This window comes from Colobus angolensis, unplaced genomic scaffold (genome assembly GCF_000951035.1).
Source record: "Colobus angolensis palliatus isolate OR3802 unplaced genomic scaffold, Cang.pa_1.0 Scaffold48, whole genome shotgun sequence".
Classification (NCBI taxonomy): domain Eukaryota; kingdom Metazoa; phylum Chordata; class Mammalia; order Primates; family Cercopithecidae; genus Colobus; species Colobus angolensis.
This window is the reverse complement of record NW_012118265.1, coordinates 2,196,620-2,213,399: the sequence shown is the minus strand read 5'-3', so window position 1 is coordinate 2,213,399 and position 16,780 is coordinate 2,196,620. Positions and strand designations below refer to the sequence as shown.

The 16,780-nt window shown below is 37.7% G+C and overlaps 1 protein-coding gene and 1 pseudogene across 1 annotated transcript in view; one reads left to right on the top strand and one right to left on the bottom strand.

The window, feature by feature from the left end:
• The window catches only part of CPB1 (carboxypeptidase B1 (tissue)), a 70,008-nt gene that overhangs the window by 26,301 nt on the left and 26,927 nt on the right, over positions 1 to 16,780 (bottom strand). Inside the window, exons 2-3 of the mRNA XM_011958920.1 lie at positions 6,522 to 6,762; positions 6,339 to 6,414 (exon numbers count right to left, since the gene is read on the bottom strand). Coding sequence (XP_011814310.1) covers positions 6,339 to 6,414; positions 6,522 to 6,592 — 147 coding nt within the window. The 5' untranslated portion in view covers positions 6,593 to 6,762. The remainder of the gene's footprint in view (positions 1 to 6,338; positions 6,415 to 6,521; positions 6,763 to 16,780) is intronic.
• Positions 8,452 to 9,656, top strand: LOC105523994 (annotated as a pseudogene).

The window sequence follows — 16,780 nt, the reverse complement described above, 5'->3', positions numbered from 1 at the left end:
ATTTAGTTACTCATCAACTATTGTTGAGAATCTATGATATGCTAGGCTCTGTGTCTGAGACTAGGAATTCATTAGTGGGCAAATCAAACATGGCCTTTGTCTTTATGGGGGAGACGTTGGAGAATATGAAGTCCAAAACAGCATTTTTTAAAAATCTGTGGATGTGTGTTTTAAGTATCACTTTTCAGTGGAAAAATATTAACTAAAACATACTGCGTCTTGTAGGTGTCTGTTTTTCTTTTCCTTGCTTGTGCTAAGTGGAAGCCTAAAAGTCTGAGGTCAGCCTGACATTGGGTCTTTCTTTGTCCCTGTGTCTCAGCCAATCTCTGTTCACACGTTTGCACACTGCTTTGGGGCTAGAAATGTGTCTGATGGTGATATTTAGGACCACTGCTTGGAAACTTGGAAGGGAGTCTGGGCAGACTTAGAGGTTGTGCAGCAGAAAATGACAATGTAATACTATAAGACATCTCAGTTTCAGATACACTTGTGGAGCTCCCAGTAACCTATATTCTGTCCTGGCAAGCTTCAAACCACTGTAGATATCTAGAGGTGGTGAGTCACGAAGCAGGCCCATAAGGAATGTCAGGGCCATGGGAGGCAGGGATACTGGCATTCCAGAAGAAAAAAGCGTGAGGTGAGGTGAGTATCACAAAGGGATTGAAAGGAGAGAGTATCAATGTTTGGATAAGGATTGGCTGTAGAAGGTGACCTAGTGAGTCAAGGATGAGAGTGTTAAATGAAGTGTGGAAGTATAAAGACATGCTAAGATAAGGACAGAGAAAGAAAGGGGCTGGTGACAACTTCTAGTTAGCCAACATTGTGGAGAAAAGGGCAATGAAGATAAGCACATTATAAGAGAAAACGTATTTTTGAAACTTAGCTCTGAATTTGTGTTCCTAATAAACACCTGTCATTCTATGGTGTGGTGGGATAGGGAGGGATGTCTTTATTATAGACGACAAGGTTGAGAATTGGCAAAGCACATAAAGTCCTCCACGTGTCTGTAGCTGACCTGACAGTGTCCCGCTGGTACATAATTACGGGGACCTTTTAGTGTGCTCTGTGTACTCCCGTTGCTAAGATCTGTTCTCTGTGCCTGAGGGCTCTTTCCTATAGAACTGGGAAAAGTCAAATTCTCAGCTCCAGGTAGGCAGGAGGTACCAAGGAAATTACTCTTTGTGGTTCAACCAATAATCCTGAAAAGCGAATGTTGAACTACTCCAACTCCTTCACCTCTCAGGTGGGATAATTCTGAAGTGTGTTGTTTGTACACATTCCTAGAGTTTCCCTGTGGATTTACCTCCAGTTGTCCTCTAGTAGCTGGCTTAACACCGTTTCCTTTGTTGGCTGCCTTTACTTCTATGTAGCACTCCCCACTTCTTTACCAGGGCTCTCTGCGCTTCCCAGATAAAATTCTTTCCCTTGAATCTTTGTCTCAGGGTCTACTTTGGAAGAGCCAACATGAAGATGCCAGCTTTCCACTCAAAGCATCAAATGCCTGCATGATGTTCTTGGTGGTGATTCTAGCAGAACCTTGTGTATATCTAGTGCTACTTCAGAACAGCTTAATTGCTTATAAATGGTTTTCTTTCTAATACCAAACTGAAAATTGCCATCTGTATCCTCCTAAGCTCTTACCCGTTGGTCCTAGCTCTACCAAATATTAGAAGAGTATATATATATATATATTTTTCTTTCTAATACCAAACTGAAAATTGCCATCTGTATCCTCCTAAGCTCTTACCCGTTGGTCCTAGCTCTACCAAATATTAGAAGAGTATATATATATATATATTTACATATATATATATGTAGAGAAAGTGTTACTTTTAAGATTACAGTATGAGCATTACGGATTCTTTAAGGGGGGGCAAATAAATCTCATAAATATGTTTGACAGAAACTTACAGACCTAACCTGAGGTTGCTTAAAAATTTCAGTTTGACATGGAGAAAACTAGTTAGCAAATCTGTCAACATAGAACCCTCTGGAGTGCCGCATGTGTGACACAGACCCCCTATACTGGAGTTAGTCTCTGGTACTTCCTAGGAGAAACATGGCTGGAAATCAGGAGCGATGCTATAGTCTCACAGCTGTTACCAATGCACCAAATATGAATACAGGTATTAAAGTCAAAGTAATAACATAAGGTGATAAATATAAATTTCAGAAATTACTAAGACCTTGTGAATGAGATGTATGTCTGAAATATAAACATGGAGTGAAATATAGGAGGTAGATGTAGGGAATTAAACTATACATTATGAAGTTAGAAAACTGAAGTTATAAAATTATAAATATGACAAAGAACCATGCAGAACATTTATTGGATGATTAAGAGATATCTTTAAATGATAGCATTATATTAATTTAATCAGTCGGCTGCCTAACAACTAAAGAATCCTTCCTAAAATATCTCGGAAAACTAGCCAAAAGCAAGATAAAGTAGCATGCCAACCTGAAATTTTTCTGGGAATAAGATTGGCCAATAAAAATATAAATGTTGGTGTTGGGGATCTTTGTTTCTTCAGAAATTTGCATGAATTTGTTTCTTCACATTGCATTTGACTATAAGTCAAACATCTGATAGACTTTTCATTTATCTTGATGAAATTTTCCTTTTTTGTTGGAAAAGAAAGCAACTTCTACTCAAGGCCCAATTCCAGACAGCAGGGAGGAACTTACTGGTACAGTAGGAATGATAAGAACATTGGAAGACAATAACCATGTTACTCTAGGTATAGAGAAAAATGCACCTTAAATGTGAGAAACACAGACTTCAAGACAGTCCAGAGAAAAGTGAATAGGTTTTATGGTGAATGCCTCCAATAAGGGAAAAAGTACAACCCTGATTGTGAGGAGATAAAATAAAATCCTTACTATTCAATTATAGATGAGAAAAGAGGGGCTGCTGGAGTACAGTGTGGTTACAGATCTGTCCAATATATTCAGCATTTAAAAGGACATGTTCAAAAGCTGAGAGGAAGGACACATGGCCAAGGATGAATACAAAGACTGGATGCCCTTGTAATGATCTTATCAGGAAGGCTACAGACCAGAATATGCTGTTCCCATAATCACTAAGGAGAATAAAAATCTCATTTCAATCATGTTGAAAATAAAAGAATAAAGAAGAAATATGTTGGGTCCAACTGCTTGGAGCTAAAGCATGATGTCTGCAGCCAGAGGAAAGAAAGAAGCCCTATTTAACTCTTTTTTGGCTTCTGTGTTTTCCAAGACAGAGTTACACTATCCCTTGTTTATTCGATTACTACTGAGAGATGAAATTACCACAAGGATAAGTAAAGAGTTTTTCATGTTATGATTTAAGCAGAAATACCTTCTTTGGAAAGAGAACATTGAGGCCTAAGGTAGATGAGGACATAGGTGATTGATTATATCAGCCATATAAATTGTATTCAAAATTTCAGACCTAATGATAGTAATAGCAGCAAACACATATAGTTCTTACTATTTAAGTTCTAAGTGCTTTACCTATATTAATTCATTTACATCTCACAACAATCCCCTACATAAAATAGTATTATCATCTTCATTTTACAAATGAGGAAGTTGAAACCCAGAGAGGTGTCCAAGTTTGACTAACAAGTAGTAGGGCTAGGAACTGAACCCAGGCAGTCTGAGTCCAGACTCTCTGCTCTTGACCACTATGAAATGCTGAATTTTAGATAATAAAAAAAAAATTACTGCAGATGTGATTGCAGAACTTTCTCAGCAATCTTGGAAGAATCAGAGCTTGAAGGGCTTACTGGGGAGTAGAGGGGGCAAGTTTTAGATTTTATAGACAAGAAAACAGGTGAAGCCCAGAAGCAGGAGCTGCTGGGGCCTGGCATGGATTCTGGCAAAGCTGCAGAGTAACTGGAAGCAGATGGATTGTGAATGCCGAGAAAAGAAAGCTGTGGTCTCTGGGAGTCAGTATGGTTTAAAGCAAGAATAAGTCAGGCCCAATTAACTTCACCTTATTTTTGGATGAGAGCACTAACCTGGTAGAATGTTGAATCTTGATCTTAGTAAAGTATTTGATGAAGTCTCTGCATTGATATCTTTCTTTATAAACCAGAAAGCATCAGGCAGAGTTAGCCCTAGGTAACACCCCACTAGTTTGGGTAGTTGAGTAAACTTGTGCAAGGAGACTAGGTTAATGAATCACTTCAGTGCTTAACATTATGTCTGGCACATTGGAGATTCATGATAAATATGTGCTGAATGAGTGAAACATGAAGAAGGCCTCTAATTCTGTGACTCCTGACCTACTTAATATTTTCTTTTATCTGTGACAAGGATAAAAGTTGAAAAGGCATGATTATCAAACTCGCTGGAGATACAAAGTTAGGGGGAAGAATTATTGCCCTGGATGACTGAATTAGTCTCCTAAAAGGTCTCAACATGCTGAAAACAGCTATCAAGATAAATCTGAAAAGTGTAAATCTAAAATGCTACATATAGGTGAAAAAAAGTCAATTAGGTAAGCACAGAAGGAGGAATACCCCGTTCGAGGGTGATTCATGTGAGGAAAAAAAAATTACCTAATGGTTTTGATTGAACACAGGTTTAATATAAGCTTATAGTGTTCTATGACTGCTCAAGATGCTAAAAAGAATCTTAGGCACCATTAATAAATGTCTGCTTTACAAATGAAGGCAAGCAACGGCCCTGTAGTATGTATTAATCAGAGCACACCTGGAGGCCCATTGTCAATTCTGGTAACTACATTTAAAAAAAGAGTTTGTGTCCTTTGTAGGGACATGGATGCAGCTGGAAACCATCATTCTTAGCAAACTATCACAAGAACAGAAAACCAAACACCGCATGTTCTCACTCATAGGTGGGAACTGAACAATGACATCACTTGGACTCGGGAAGGGGAACATCACACATCGGGGCCTATCATGGGGAGGGGCGAGGGGGGAGGGATGGCATTGGGAGTTATACCTGATATAAATGACGAATTGATGGGTGCTGACGAGTTGATGGGTGCAGCACACCAACACGGCACAAGTATACATATGTAACAAACCTGCACGTTACGCACATGTACCCTAGAACTTAAAGTATAATAAAAAAAAATGAAAATGATCTTTAAAAAAAAAAAAAAGAAATGTAGACAGAAAGAATGAGCTGTATATAGAGGTGAGCAGAATGATCAAGAGTCTGTAAACCAGTTTTAAGAAAAATTACAGAAAGCCTGAAAAAGATAAATCTTAGAGGTAACATGATATTTGGCTCAGCTAAGCCCAACAGGTTAAAGTTAGAGAAAGAAGTTTTCAGCTTAGAATAAGGAAGCAAACAGTTGGAATGATTTGTAAGGCAAGTGGGCTATTCCAAAAAGTAGTAAACGAACTATTCCCGGAATTACTCAAACAGGTTTTACCAGGGGTAGCAACTGCGGATGCTGTTTCCCAGAAGGAAATTCCGGATTTGAGTGAATGGCCAGAATAGATGAGTTTATATTTCTTTCAATTCTGAACTTCTGAGCCTGTGATTATGACACTATCCACCTTCTGCTTCCTTCCTCTAGGCCTTAAAAGCTACAGAATGAGTATACATGTGTATGTGTGTGTGTGTGTGTGTGTGTGTGTGTGTGTGTGTGTGTGTGTGTATAAGCTAGCAGATTATTTTAGTTTATATATTTATGAAAAAATGGCATTGGCCCAAGTGGAACTGCTGTATTTGTGGTCAGCAATAGCTTCCTGCTACATTATATATACAGTTTAAAACGTCAGTTCTCATCTCGTATATAGTGGATTAAAAAAAAAATAGCACAGAGATGTCAGTTTTTTGAAAGCAAAAGAAAAGTATGAAAATCACTCATGGCTTTTTACCTTCTTTTTCCCCCTCATGTCATATCATTAGGGGGACCTGAATCAAGGTCATGAAAACCCAAGCTGTTTGATTTGGAATGAAAGAAAATCAAAGAGGACAGATGATACATGGGATGTGGAAATGAATTTGAAGTTGGACAAAAGCCCAGTTTTTCAGTAATATCCAAGTTGATCATTTTTCTCTTTTGCCTTAGAAGGAAAGTGACTGCACATTAGATGTTCTGTGACCTTCATGACAGTTCCAACTCATCCAGTTGTCACACTGTCAGCTCTTTTAAAAGTTACCATGGATTTATAATACCACAGGGCTTATGGCAATCTAATTTAGGCAGAAAAAGAAGACATTATGGCATTAAATGTTTTCCAAGATTTTATTTCTTGCTACCAAAAGTACTATAGTTAATATTTCATGTTATTTGTTCCCATTGTTGGAATCACAGTGCGATCTAAGATTTTAAATTACATGTGAAGCAAATCAAAGTTGTTACTTACCTGGGTGGTGCTGGCCAAATTGCGGATTATGTTAATGTCATTTTCATCTTCAACATTAACACGGAACACCTTCTCGCTGAATAGTGAGAGAGTAGAAGCACAGAAAATGTAAATTGAGTGATGTGTCCAAATCTTGGGGCTAGCAAGGAAGAAGGACTTGCTCCTTAAAGATGGCTTACTTACCCTTCAAAGTGCTCACCACCATGATGAGCAGATGCCAGGGCCACAGTTGCCAGAACCAAGAGCGCCAACATTGTGTCTGACTAGGCCTAGTGGGTAGGTCTCATCTGCTTTTATAATCCAGAGTGTTCTTTGCTTTCTTCTCCTGATTGCAAGCAGGTGCTACCATATCTTGATTAATAGTTTTCCTGGCATTGTTGCCTTGGTAGCTGTGTAAAGTCTGAGAGAGTATCTCTCTCAACACCTGTGGAAATAGAGTAAATACTCTCAAATTCAACTTATTTAATTTGGATATCAGAACTTGAATAGCCTGGGAGTAAGTTAGATTTAAATAAAATCTATTTTGTATTTTTTTCCATTTTGAATTGAGAATTACATACAATAAATTCTGCAGATTTTCGTGTAAAGTTTGATGAGTTTTGACAAATGTATAAACTCATGTAATAAACATCTCAAACAAGATATAGAACATTTTCATCACCCTAACAAATTCCCTTGTGCACTTTTCCAGTCTATTTCTGTACTCCTCTCAGGCAAATGGTACTCTGATTTCTAGCTTTATACATTAATTTTGCCTGTACTAAACTTAATGTAAATGAGATTACACTATATATATTCCTTTGTTTCTGGCTTCTATCATTCAAGATAATGTTTTTGAGATTTATCAGTATTTTTGTTTGTATTACCATTATTACTGTTAATATTATTTTTGAGACAGAGTCTCACTCTGTTGCCCAGGTGGGAGTGCAGTGGCATGTGATCTCAGCTTACTGCAACCTCTACCTCCTGGGTTCAAGTGATTCTTTTGCCCCAGACTCCCGAGTAGCTAGGATTACTGGAATGCACCACCATGCTTGGCTAATTTTTGTATTTTTAGTAGAGATGCGGTTTCCCTTTGTTGTCCAGGATGGCCTTGAACTCCTGGCATCAAGTGGTCTGCCTGCCTCAGCCTCCCAGAGTGCTGGGATTACAGGCATGAGCCACTGTGCTTGGCTTTGTTGGCATTATTGGTTTATTACTTTTTATTAATAAGTGATATTCCATTATATGGATATGTCATAATTTGTTTAGCTGTTTTACTGTTGAGATATTTGTGTTGTTTCCAATTTTGTGTTATTGTTAATAAGGCTGCAATAAATATTTTTGTACAAGTTCTTTACTTTGCATATGTTTTCATTTAAGGAGCGTGAACATGTGAGTGGAATTGTTAAGCAATAGTGTAAATCTAGGTTTAACGCAATAAGATTCTGCTAAACATTTTTTTCCATCATGGTTTGTACCATTTTAAGCTTCTATCAGTATCTAGTGGCTTTGTGTTCTCTCCAACACCTGGTTATTTTTAGTATTTAATTTTGGTATTTCTAATGAGTATAAAGTGGTATCTAATTTCTAATTTTAACTTGTTTTCCCTGATGATTGGTAGTGGTGAACATCTTTTCATGTGTTTATTGATCATTTGCAAATCTTCTTTTGTGAAGCATCTATTGAAGTCTTTTGCCTTTTTAAAGAAATTGGTTGTGTTTTAATTCTTGTGTTGTAGCTGTTCTTTATATAGTATGGATACAGGTCCTGTATTAGAAATATGTGTTCCAAATATTTTTCCCGGTATGTGGCTTGCATTTTTATTTTCTCAATGTTATCTTTTGATGAACAGATGTTTTTAATCTTGATAAAGTTTATTTACCAACATTTTTATTTTATAATTAATGCCTTTACATTTTTTCAAAGGAATTTTTGCCTGTCTCAAGGTTTCAAACACATTCACCTATTTTTTCTTATAAGAGATTTGTAGTTTGGGGTCTTTATGTAAGATATGAGTCTTTAGTGTAAGATATGAATCATTCATTTTTAAAATATGGATATTCAGTAGATCCACTATTATTTGTTGAAAAAGTTTTTCTCACATGTTCTAGCACTTTCTCTATGGATCTCAATGTATGGTAATGGCTCTTTAACCTTTATAAAAACTTGTTTATCATGAGAAGCAAGGAGACAAACCAAAATTAGGGACATTCTCCACAAAAACTGACTTTTACCCTCTAGAAATGTCAATATTATGAAAGATAAAGGCTGAGGTACTAGTCCAGATTAAAGAAGACTAAAGAGACATCCTAGATTGGATCCTAAGTTATACACACACACAAAATGCACTAAACACCACGTTAGCCCTGGGAGGGATTAAGGTGAGCCCCAATTCACTGACCAGGGTTGTTATGGATGGTAGAATTACCCTAGACTTCCTCCTTGCAGGCCATGGTAGGGTTTGTGCAATAGTTAATATTGTTAACAATAGCTAACCATCAATGTCTGCCTTAGAAGGACAGGCAGCTAGCTGTTTCCTTAAGTTTCAGTATTGACTGTTCCATTTCACCTGAGGCAATAATCTGTGTACAACACTTTTTTTTTAAAGTTAAAGAGCCATTACCATACTTTGAGATCCATAGAGAAAGTGCTAGAACAAGTGAGAGTTGGTCAGGCACTAGACGACTGCATGTCTTACTGGGGAAAAATAACCAAACATAGGCAAAGGAGATCCTCAGAAGCCAAGAGACAAAATGTCATCATATGCATTCTTTGCAAATTTGCCAGGAGGAGCACCCAGATGCTTCAGTCAATTTCTCAGAGTTTTCTAAGAAGTACTCAGAGAAATGGAAGACCCTCTCTACTAAAGAGAAAGGAAAATTTGAATACATGGCAATGGCAGACAGAGCCTTTGTGAAAAGGAAATGAAAACCTATATCCCTCCTAAAAGGGGGTAAAAAAGTTCAAGGATCCTAATGCACCCAAGAGGCCACCTTCAGCCTTTTTCCTGTTCTGTTCTGAGTATTGCCCCCAAAGCAAAGCAGAACATCTCGGCCTATCCATCAGCAACGTTGTAAAGAAACTGGGAGAGATAGGAAATAACACTGCTGCAGATGACAAGCAGCCTTACAAAAAAAAAAAAAAAGGCTGTGAAGCTGAAAGAATAATATGAAAAGGATATTGTTGCACACTGAGCTAAGGAAAGCCTGATGTAGCAAAAAAGGGAGTCATTAAGTCTGAAAAAAGCAAGAAAAAGGAGGAAGAAGACGAGGAAGATGAAAAGGATGAGGAGGAGAAAGATGAAAAAATGAAGATGAAGAAGATAATGATAAATAAGTTGGCTCTAGTACAACTTGTTCCCCTTGTCTATAAAGCATTTAAATCCCCTGTAAACCCTCACTCCTTTGAAAGAAAAAAATGAAAGGTAAGGCTGCCTAAGATATGTTTTTAAACTATTTATACTATCTTTTTCTGTATGGTTAACACACTACTAAATATATCTTCTGATTGTTCTGTCCTGGTGGCATTTTCAATAGACACTAACATTGCCTGCTACAGTACTGGGGTTGTAAATGGGAGTGGAAATTTAAAGTAGGCTCTTGTCATTGCACAGTTCAAATTAGTTATATATGAGGATGGTAGTGTTTTCATCTTTAGTTGTCTCTGATGCAGTTTATATAAAATAATCATTGTTCAGTTAACTGAATACCATGCTGTAATTGCAATAACAACAACAAAAAAAACAGTCACAGCTGTTTTGTTGATGTTCTCAATGCTTCCATGAAAGTGTTTTTATTAAACAAATTAAAGCCCAATTACATAACCTTCTGGATATAAAGGATATAAATGGTCTATATATTGATACTCTATCAACACAACTGATTAAAAAGTTGAAAATTTAGGCAATTCATTGACTTTGACAAGTCTGCTTCTTTTGTGTGTGTTAATTATTTCCTTTTCTGCATAGTCTCATAGTGTTTTGCTTTTATTTCTTCATATTGTTTCTTTATTTCTGTAGTCTAGTTGAATATTTGTGAAATCTTCTCCTTTCCCTGAGATTATAAGCTCCTCGAAATATCAAACTGTCTCATTCATTTTAATTTGTTCTTTAGCAAGTGCAAGGTACTTTGTTGAGTGGGAGGATATAGAAATAATGACAATCTGACATTTTCACAAGAAAGCCAGATTATTTTGACATTGTTCAATAATTACATTATAGGGAGAGTAATATTAAGACAAATATTGCTTTCCTAGGAAAGTCAAATTTTATTCTTCCCTTGGGTTAATAGCAAACATACCTTCCAGAATTCCCTTTTGGTTATGAAAATTTACATCAAATAAAAATTATAAACTTATCTGAAGTCATAAAATCATCTTATTCTGACCCATGTATGTATTCTTAGAATTGACAATTTCCTTTTAGCGTCTTAGAATCTTCTCTATTTTCAGAATTAATGATCGAGTGGTGTACACATAAAATGTTTTTTCCCAAGATCAGCTAACTGGGTGCATTCAGGGCGGTATGGTCATAGACACATGGGGTGTCTTTTTTACACTATGCTTTGGGTACCACAAAAATGATACATCACAACATTTGCTTACTCATGGATTTGTTCTAAATTATCGTAACTTAATCTGCTTCATACACCACATTTTAGTCTGTTGCTGATTCTTCCAGATTATAACCTCATTGCTCACTGTTCTGTTTTATGTATTTTCCTCCCCACTGACCTTGCCTTTTGGATTTGGCTTTTGTTAATGTCTTTTTAGCTTCAGCTTTTGCAATCCATCAACCCCAATTTGGGTTCTTTCTTCACTTCACTTCCCTAAGTTCCCCTTGTTTGCAACTAAAACTAAAAGTAAACTAGCTAAACGAGAGAACTTGTTATTTATATAACTAAAAAGTTTAGCAATAGTGCTGACATCACAGGTTTAGTTGATGATGTTGAAACCGCCTTTGCAAAAATTGTAACAGCAAGAAAATTATGACAGTGAAAAAAAACTGACCTAACAAACTCCATTTTGCATCTAACCTCCAAGCTGTTCTCGTTTATTCCTGATTCCTCAGCGTAGGCTTGAACTAACTTTGTGAGGAACTTTGTTTATAGTTGAAATTTGAAACAAATATGATAATATCCCTTTCCCAAAATAAACCCCCTCCTTGCCTGGGGACCAGATTGCCTTTGTAGGCCTAAAAAATTAGTCACAAGATTAGAAATTATGGCTTAGGAACCTTACAGCTAGAGGCCACAAGACTCTAAACCTCTTCAATTGCTACTAGGGATAATATGACTGTTGTAAAACCTAAGATTGTTGCTTAAGATATTTTTCAGACCCTGTGCTCAATGGATCAGCTAGTACCACCCAGATCAATAAACTGGCTCATCTGATCCTGTGGCTCTCTCCAGAAACAGATTCAGCATTAGAAAATGGTTTTGACTCCCTATGACTTCATCTCTGACCCGACCAATCAGCACTCCCTGCTTCCTGACGCCCTTCCCAACAAATTAGCCCTTAAAAAAAAACCTAGTCTCCAAATTTCCAGGGAGATTGATTTGACTAATAGTAAAACTCTGGTCTTCCATTCAGCCAGGTCTGGGTAAGTTAAACTCTTTCTCTATTGCAATTCCTCTGTCTTGATAAATTGACTCTATCTGGGCAGTAAGCAAAATGAACCCACTGGGCAGTTACAATATTTGTTAAGCCTAGGCCTCTATTTTTTGGTCACCTGTGTCATGTAGTTACAGGATGGCCACTAATAAGTACAGTTTTGCATCCTAGTGGATTGGTAACCCTATTGAAAAGATAATTTCTTTTTCCCCCAGATTCTTTTTTTTTGAGATGGAGTCTCGCTCTGTCGCCCAGGCTGGAATGCAGTGGCACAATCTTGGCTCACTGCAAGCTCCACCTCCCGGGTTCACGCGGTTCTCCTGCCTCAGCCTCCCGAGTAGCTGGGACTACAGGCACCTGCCACCACGCCTGGCTACTTTTTCTGTGTGTGTGTGTGTGTGTGTGTGTGTGTGTGTATTTTTAGGAGGAGACGGGATTTCACCGTGTTAGCCAGGATGGTCTCAATCTCCTGACCTTGTGATCTGCCCGCCTCGGCCTCCCAAAGTGCTGGGATTACAGGCGTGAGCCAACGCGTGCGGCTTTCCCCACCAAATTCTAAACCAAATATTTAGATTGAATCTCAGTGGACCAAGTTGGACATGTGCGTCTATCTGGAACCAATTCTTGTGGTCAGGATGGTGGGATGTGCTGGCTTGCCAGGCCAGGGTAATGGGATCATCCCTAGGACTCTGGCATAAACCTCATGCAAAATACTTAATGCAGCTACTACTGCTGCTGCTGTTGCCACCCTTTGCAGAAGAGATCTTGAGCAATCCTCACTTCTGTTTGTCACCAGCTTCCAAGTCAAAGTGAAAGTTGTAGGTCAGTGCCCTTGCTACTGGGAGGCTGGGAAAGCGAGAGTCTGACTTTAACTTTAATGGTAAGAGGTGTCTCTGCCTCCTATGACTCCTTAGCTAGAGCATTCCCCAGTCTTAGGGAGTGGGGTTCAGATCTGGAGAGCTAAAAAGAGTGACCAATATCCACTAAAGGAGGACATAATTATTTGTGGATGGCTTGTGGTGTGCTGTACTTGGAACTGTAAACACACTGGAAAGTTTATCTCAATCCATGCCCTGTGATTCCAAGGGAGGGTAGTTAAGATTTTCAGTTAGTAATTAGAAAAAAAATTTTTGTTAGGTATGAGGGAAATCAAAATATCTTTCCCCCAAATACACTTCTTTGACATATTTTGAGTTGTCTGTTCAGAAGGCCTGCAAACAGAAGTAACCCTGCAAGGTCTTTCAGGGGGGAGGTTTACATCTGTGGAGAATCCACATTGATGCAGCCAGTTTTTCTCTGAGGCCTTCCTTCTCTCATCTGTCCAGATCTAGGGAAGATTAATTGAAGAGTCTGACCCCTTTAAAGGTCTGAAAGAAACATGTACTATTTCTTCCCTCTGAGGGCTGCTACCTGTGAGGTTTCATCTGCATAACAAGGCCACTTTTGCTAGCCTTGCCTCTTCTTCCCCTCCCATAACCTGTTTTGCCATAGTCCAAGTCCTCATTCTTTCTGTATCCTCAAGGTGCATTTGACCTTCTGAACCCCACTGGAAGGTGGAGAGTAATCAGTCTGTAGTTCTTTCCTCTGTGCACATTAATAGATTTGTTTTTCTTTTCTCCAGGTTATCTGCATTTTGTGAGTTGATTTTTCAGCAAAACTTCGGAATGCGAAGGGGAAGTTGTTCCTTGGCCTCTACAGGCACGCAATATTTTTTCCATAGATTTTGAAATTTCTCTTTCTGTCTCATGTACATGTTTTAAATTTCTTTTTTACTTAAAGCTTTGGTGATTAATAAGGCAAGCGGCACCTTTGTGTCTATCTGTGTTTCATGTAACAGCGTGAGATTTTGGAGACTCTCTAAACTGTCCATGGTGTGATAATTTATCCTATGTGATGTCTCAATTTCTGGAAAAGGATTTCCCCAAGCATTCCATAATATTAAGTAGAAAAGAGTTCTGAGGTCAAATACATTTGCTTTAAACTAAAACAAACAAACTCCTTTAGTGTAAGGTTTCTTGGAGTCTTTAATATGCATTACAAATCATCAAAAAGGGACTATGCCATACAGCTACTTCCCAAGCATGTCTCACAGTAGAGGGTTTGGATAACAAAGTCCAGCTAAAATTAGAAGACTTATGAGCACTCCTATGATTTCAGTGCATTTGGCTGTGGAATATTTTCTTCAAAATCATCAATTCAGACTAGTTATTTTGAGAATACATTTTGGGATGCTTTAGACAGAGTACATAATTACAATTACGTAAACTTAAAGATCTGGCCCTGTGGATTCGTGGTCTGTTTTGTTCAAAACCAAAGAATTTATTGTGATTTCAATGGTAAGGTTCTTGAGCTAAGTGTTGTGGGCTATTCAGAGATAAAAAGGGCTTAATTGTGTTCTTTAATACCTGCAGTGCCACGCAGGCAAACAGGCAAAAAATCTAAAGGAGTAGTTCTCTTGGCTCTTCTTTTTCTTTGTTTTAGGGTGTGAGTTTAACAACTGGGCCAAATGATCATTCTGGAAAAACCATTCTGTCAACCTGAGTGCTACTTAGAACTGATGAGTAAGGAATAAACAGAAGACTGTCTTCTTCTCTGTTAAAATGACCAGATGATACCAGGGAAGAGAGAGAAATCAGAGAATGAGTACTTCCTGTTAAGTCAGAGGAAGTTCCAATTACTTGGAGAAGCTCAAGTACTTTGTACATGTATTTGTGTCCGTTAGATATTGAGTATGCTAAATCAAGTTAAACCTAAAGCTGACTACTTAACATATTTTAAGTTCGGCCTATAGGTTTCCCTGTACATACTAAAGTACAAACTAAATAGAGGTGTATACAGACTGTAGCCTACACTTGTGCCAATAACTGAGTTTTGGCCAATCAAAGGGGGCTAACTGTTCAACTCATGTTCAAATAAGGTTAATGCTGAGCTGTAACCAGTCTGGCTGTTTCTGTACCTCACCTCCATTTTCTGTATGCCACTTTTCTTTTTCTGTCCATAAATCTACCATGTGACTGTGCCAGAGTCTCTGAGCCTACTCTGGCTCAGGAGACTGCCCAAATTACGAATTGTTCTTTGCTCAGTTAAACTCTGTTACATTTAATTTGTCTATAAACAACTAGGAACATTTTTATCTGAAAATTATTCCTTCAGAAATCCTGCATCATTTGCAAATTAAAATCACAATAAGATACCATCTAACACAAGTCTGAATGACTATTGTTAAAAAGTCAAGAAATAACAGATATTGGTGATGTAGAGAAAAAGTGATGCTTATACACTGTTGGTGGAAACGCAAACTAATTCAGCCCTTGTGGAAAGCAGTTTGGAGATTTCCTGAAGAACTAAAAATAGAACTACTATTTGACCCAGCAATCCCATTACTGGGGATATGCCCAAAGGAAAATAAATCATTCTAACAAAAGACACCTGCATTTGTATGTGTGTTGCAGCACTGTTCAGAATAGCAAAATCATGAGCTCAACCCACGTGTCCATTGGTGGATTGGATAAACAAAATGTTGTATATACATACCACACATACTACACAGCCATAAAAAAGAAATGAAATTATGTCTTTTGCAGCAAACTTCATTGCAACTGGAGGTCATTATTCTAAGCAAATTAATGCAGTAACAGAAAACCAAATACTGCATGTTCTCACTTATAAGTGGGAGCTAAACACTGGGTACACATGGACACAAATATGGGAACAATAAACACTGGGGACTCCAAAAAGGGAAAGGCAGAGGGGGACAAAGGTTGAAAGGCTACCTATTGGGTACTATGTTCACTACTTGAGTGACAAGATCATCAGAAGCTCAAACCTCAGCATCATGCACTACACCTGTGTAACAAACCTGCACATGTACACCCTGAATCTAAAATTGAAAAAAGAAACCCTGCATTATTATCATTATCATTGATGAAGTTCAGAAAATGCTATTCCAAAATATGACTGTAGAAGAACCGAATATGCCACCTCAAAATATGCTTCTTTAGCCTAAGGATTATTTTGAGTTGATTATTATGGGAAACAAGAGACATAGGAGGAACTCTAAAACTAGAGTAGAAGTTATCATTTGTAAAAAAAGTTACATCTTTTAAAAAATTTTCCTTTTGTATGGTATCTCCACTTTGTGCCAGGAAGAGAAGGATGACTCTAAATCACTAGAAAGTATTATTAATAGAGAAGTATTGACTGAAACCTGCATAGTAAACCTCTCTCTGTTTCAGTGGATGATGGTATTTAGTCTACCTTCTTAGATGTATATTCTTGATATTTACTCATTTTGCTTTGGGTAGCTCCCATGTATACATGATGTATACATGCTAATGAATTTCTGCTTGTTTTTCTCTTGTTAATCTATCCTTTGTTATAGGGATCCATCCCAACTGAAAGAGGAGAAATTATTTTTCTTCTCATATTATTATTGTCATTATTTCCTTCTCCTCCTTCATCATCATCATATTCTATCCTCAATTCCTAGACCAATTACTATGAAAATAGAACCTTGTTGCTTCAATTCTGATGTTAAAAAGGCAATAGGATTTTATATTATAGAAGAAGCAAGCTCCTAAATGGGGAGTTATTTCAGAAAAGAGTTAACTTCTGTTTGTTTGCATCCAATCAAAACAACTGATTGCTTCAGTCGATTCAGTAAAAATTCTCCTTTTATATACCTTTCTTAACTGAACTGTCCAGTTGTTTGTGAGGCAGACAGAATTACCCTGTAACTTGATGGATATAACTGATTGGTGACCTAATCTGCTGGTATTGCCCCAAGGAGGGCAAAAACAACCTGAAAATGTTGTACAGGTGCACCCATGGCCTGTTAGTTTTGTTCATTT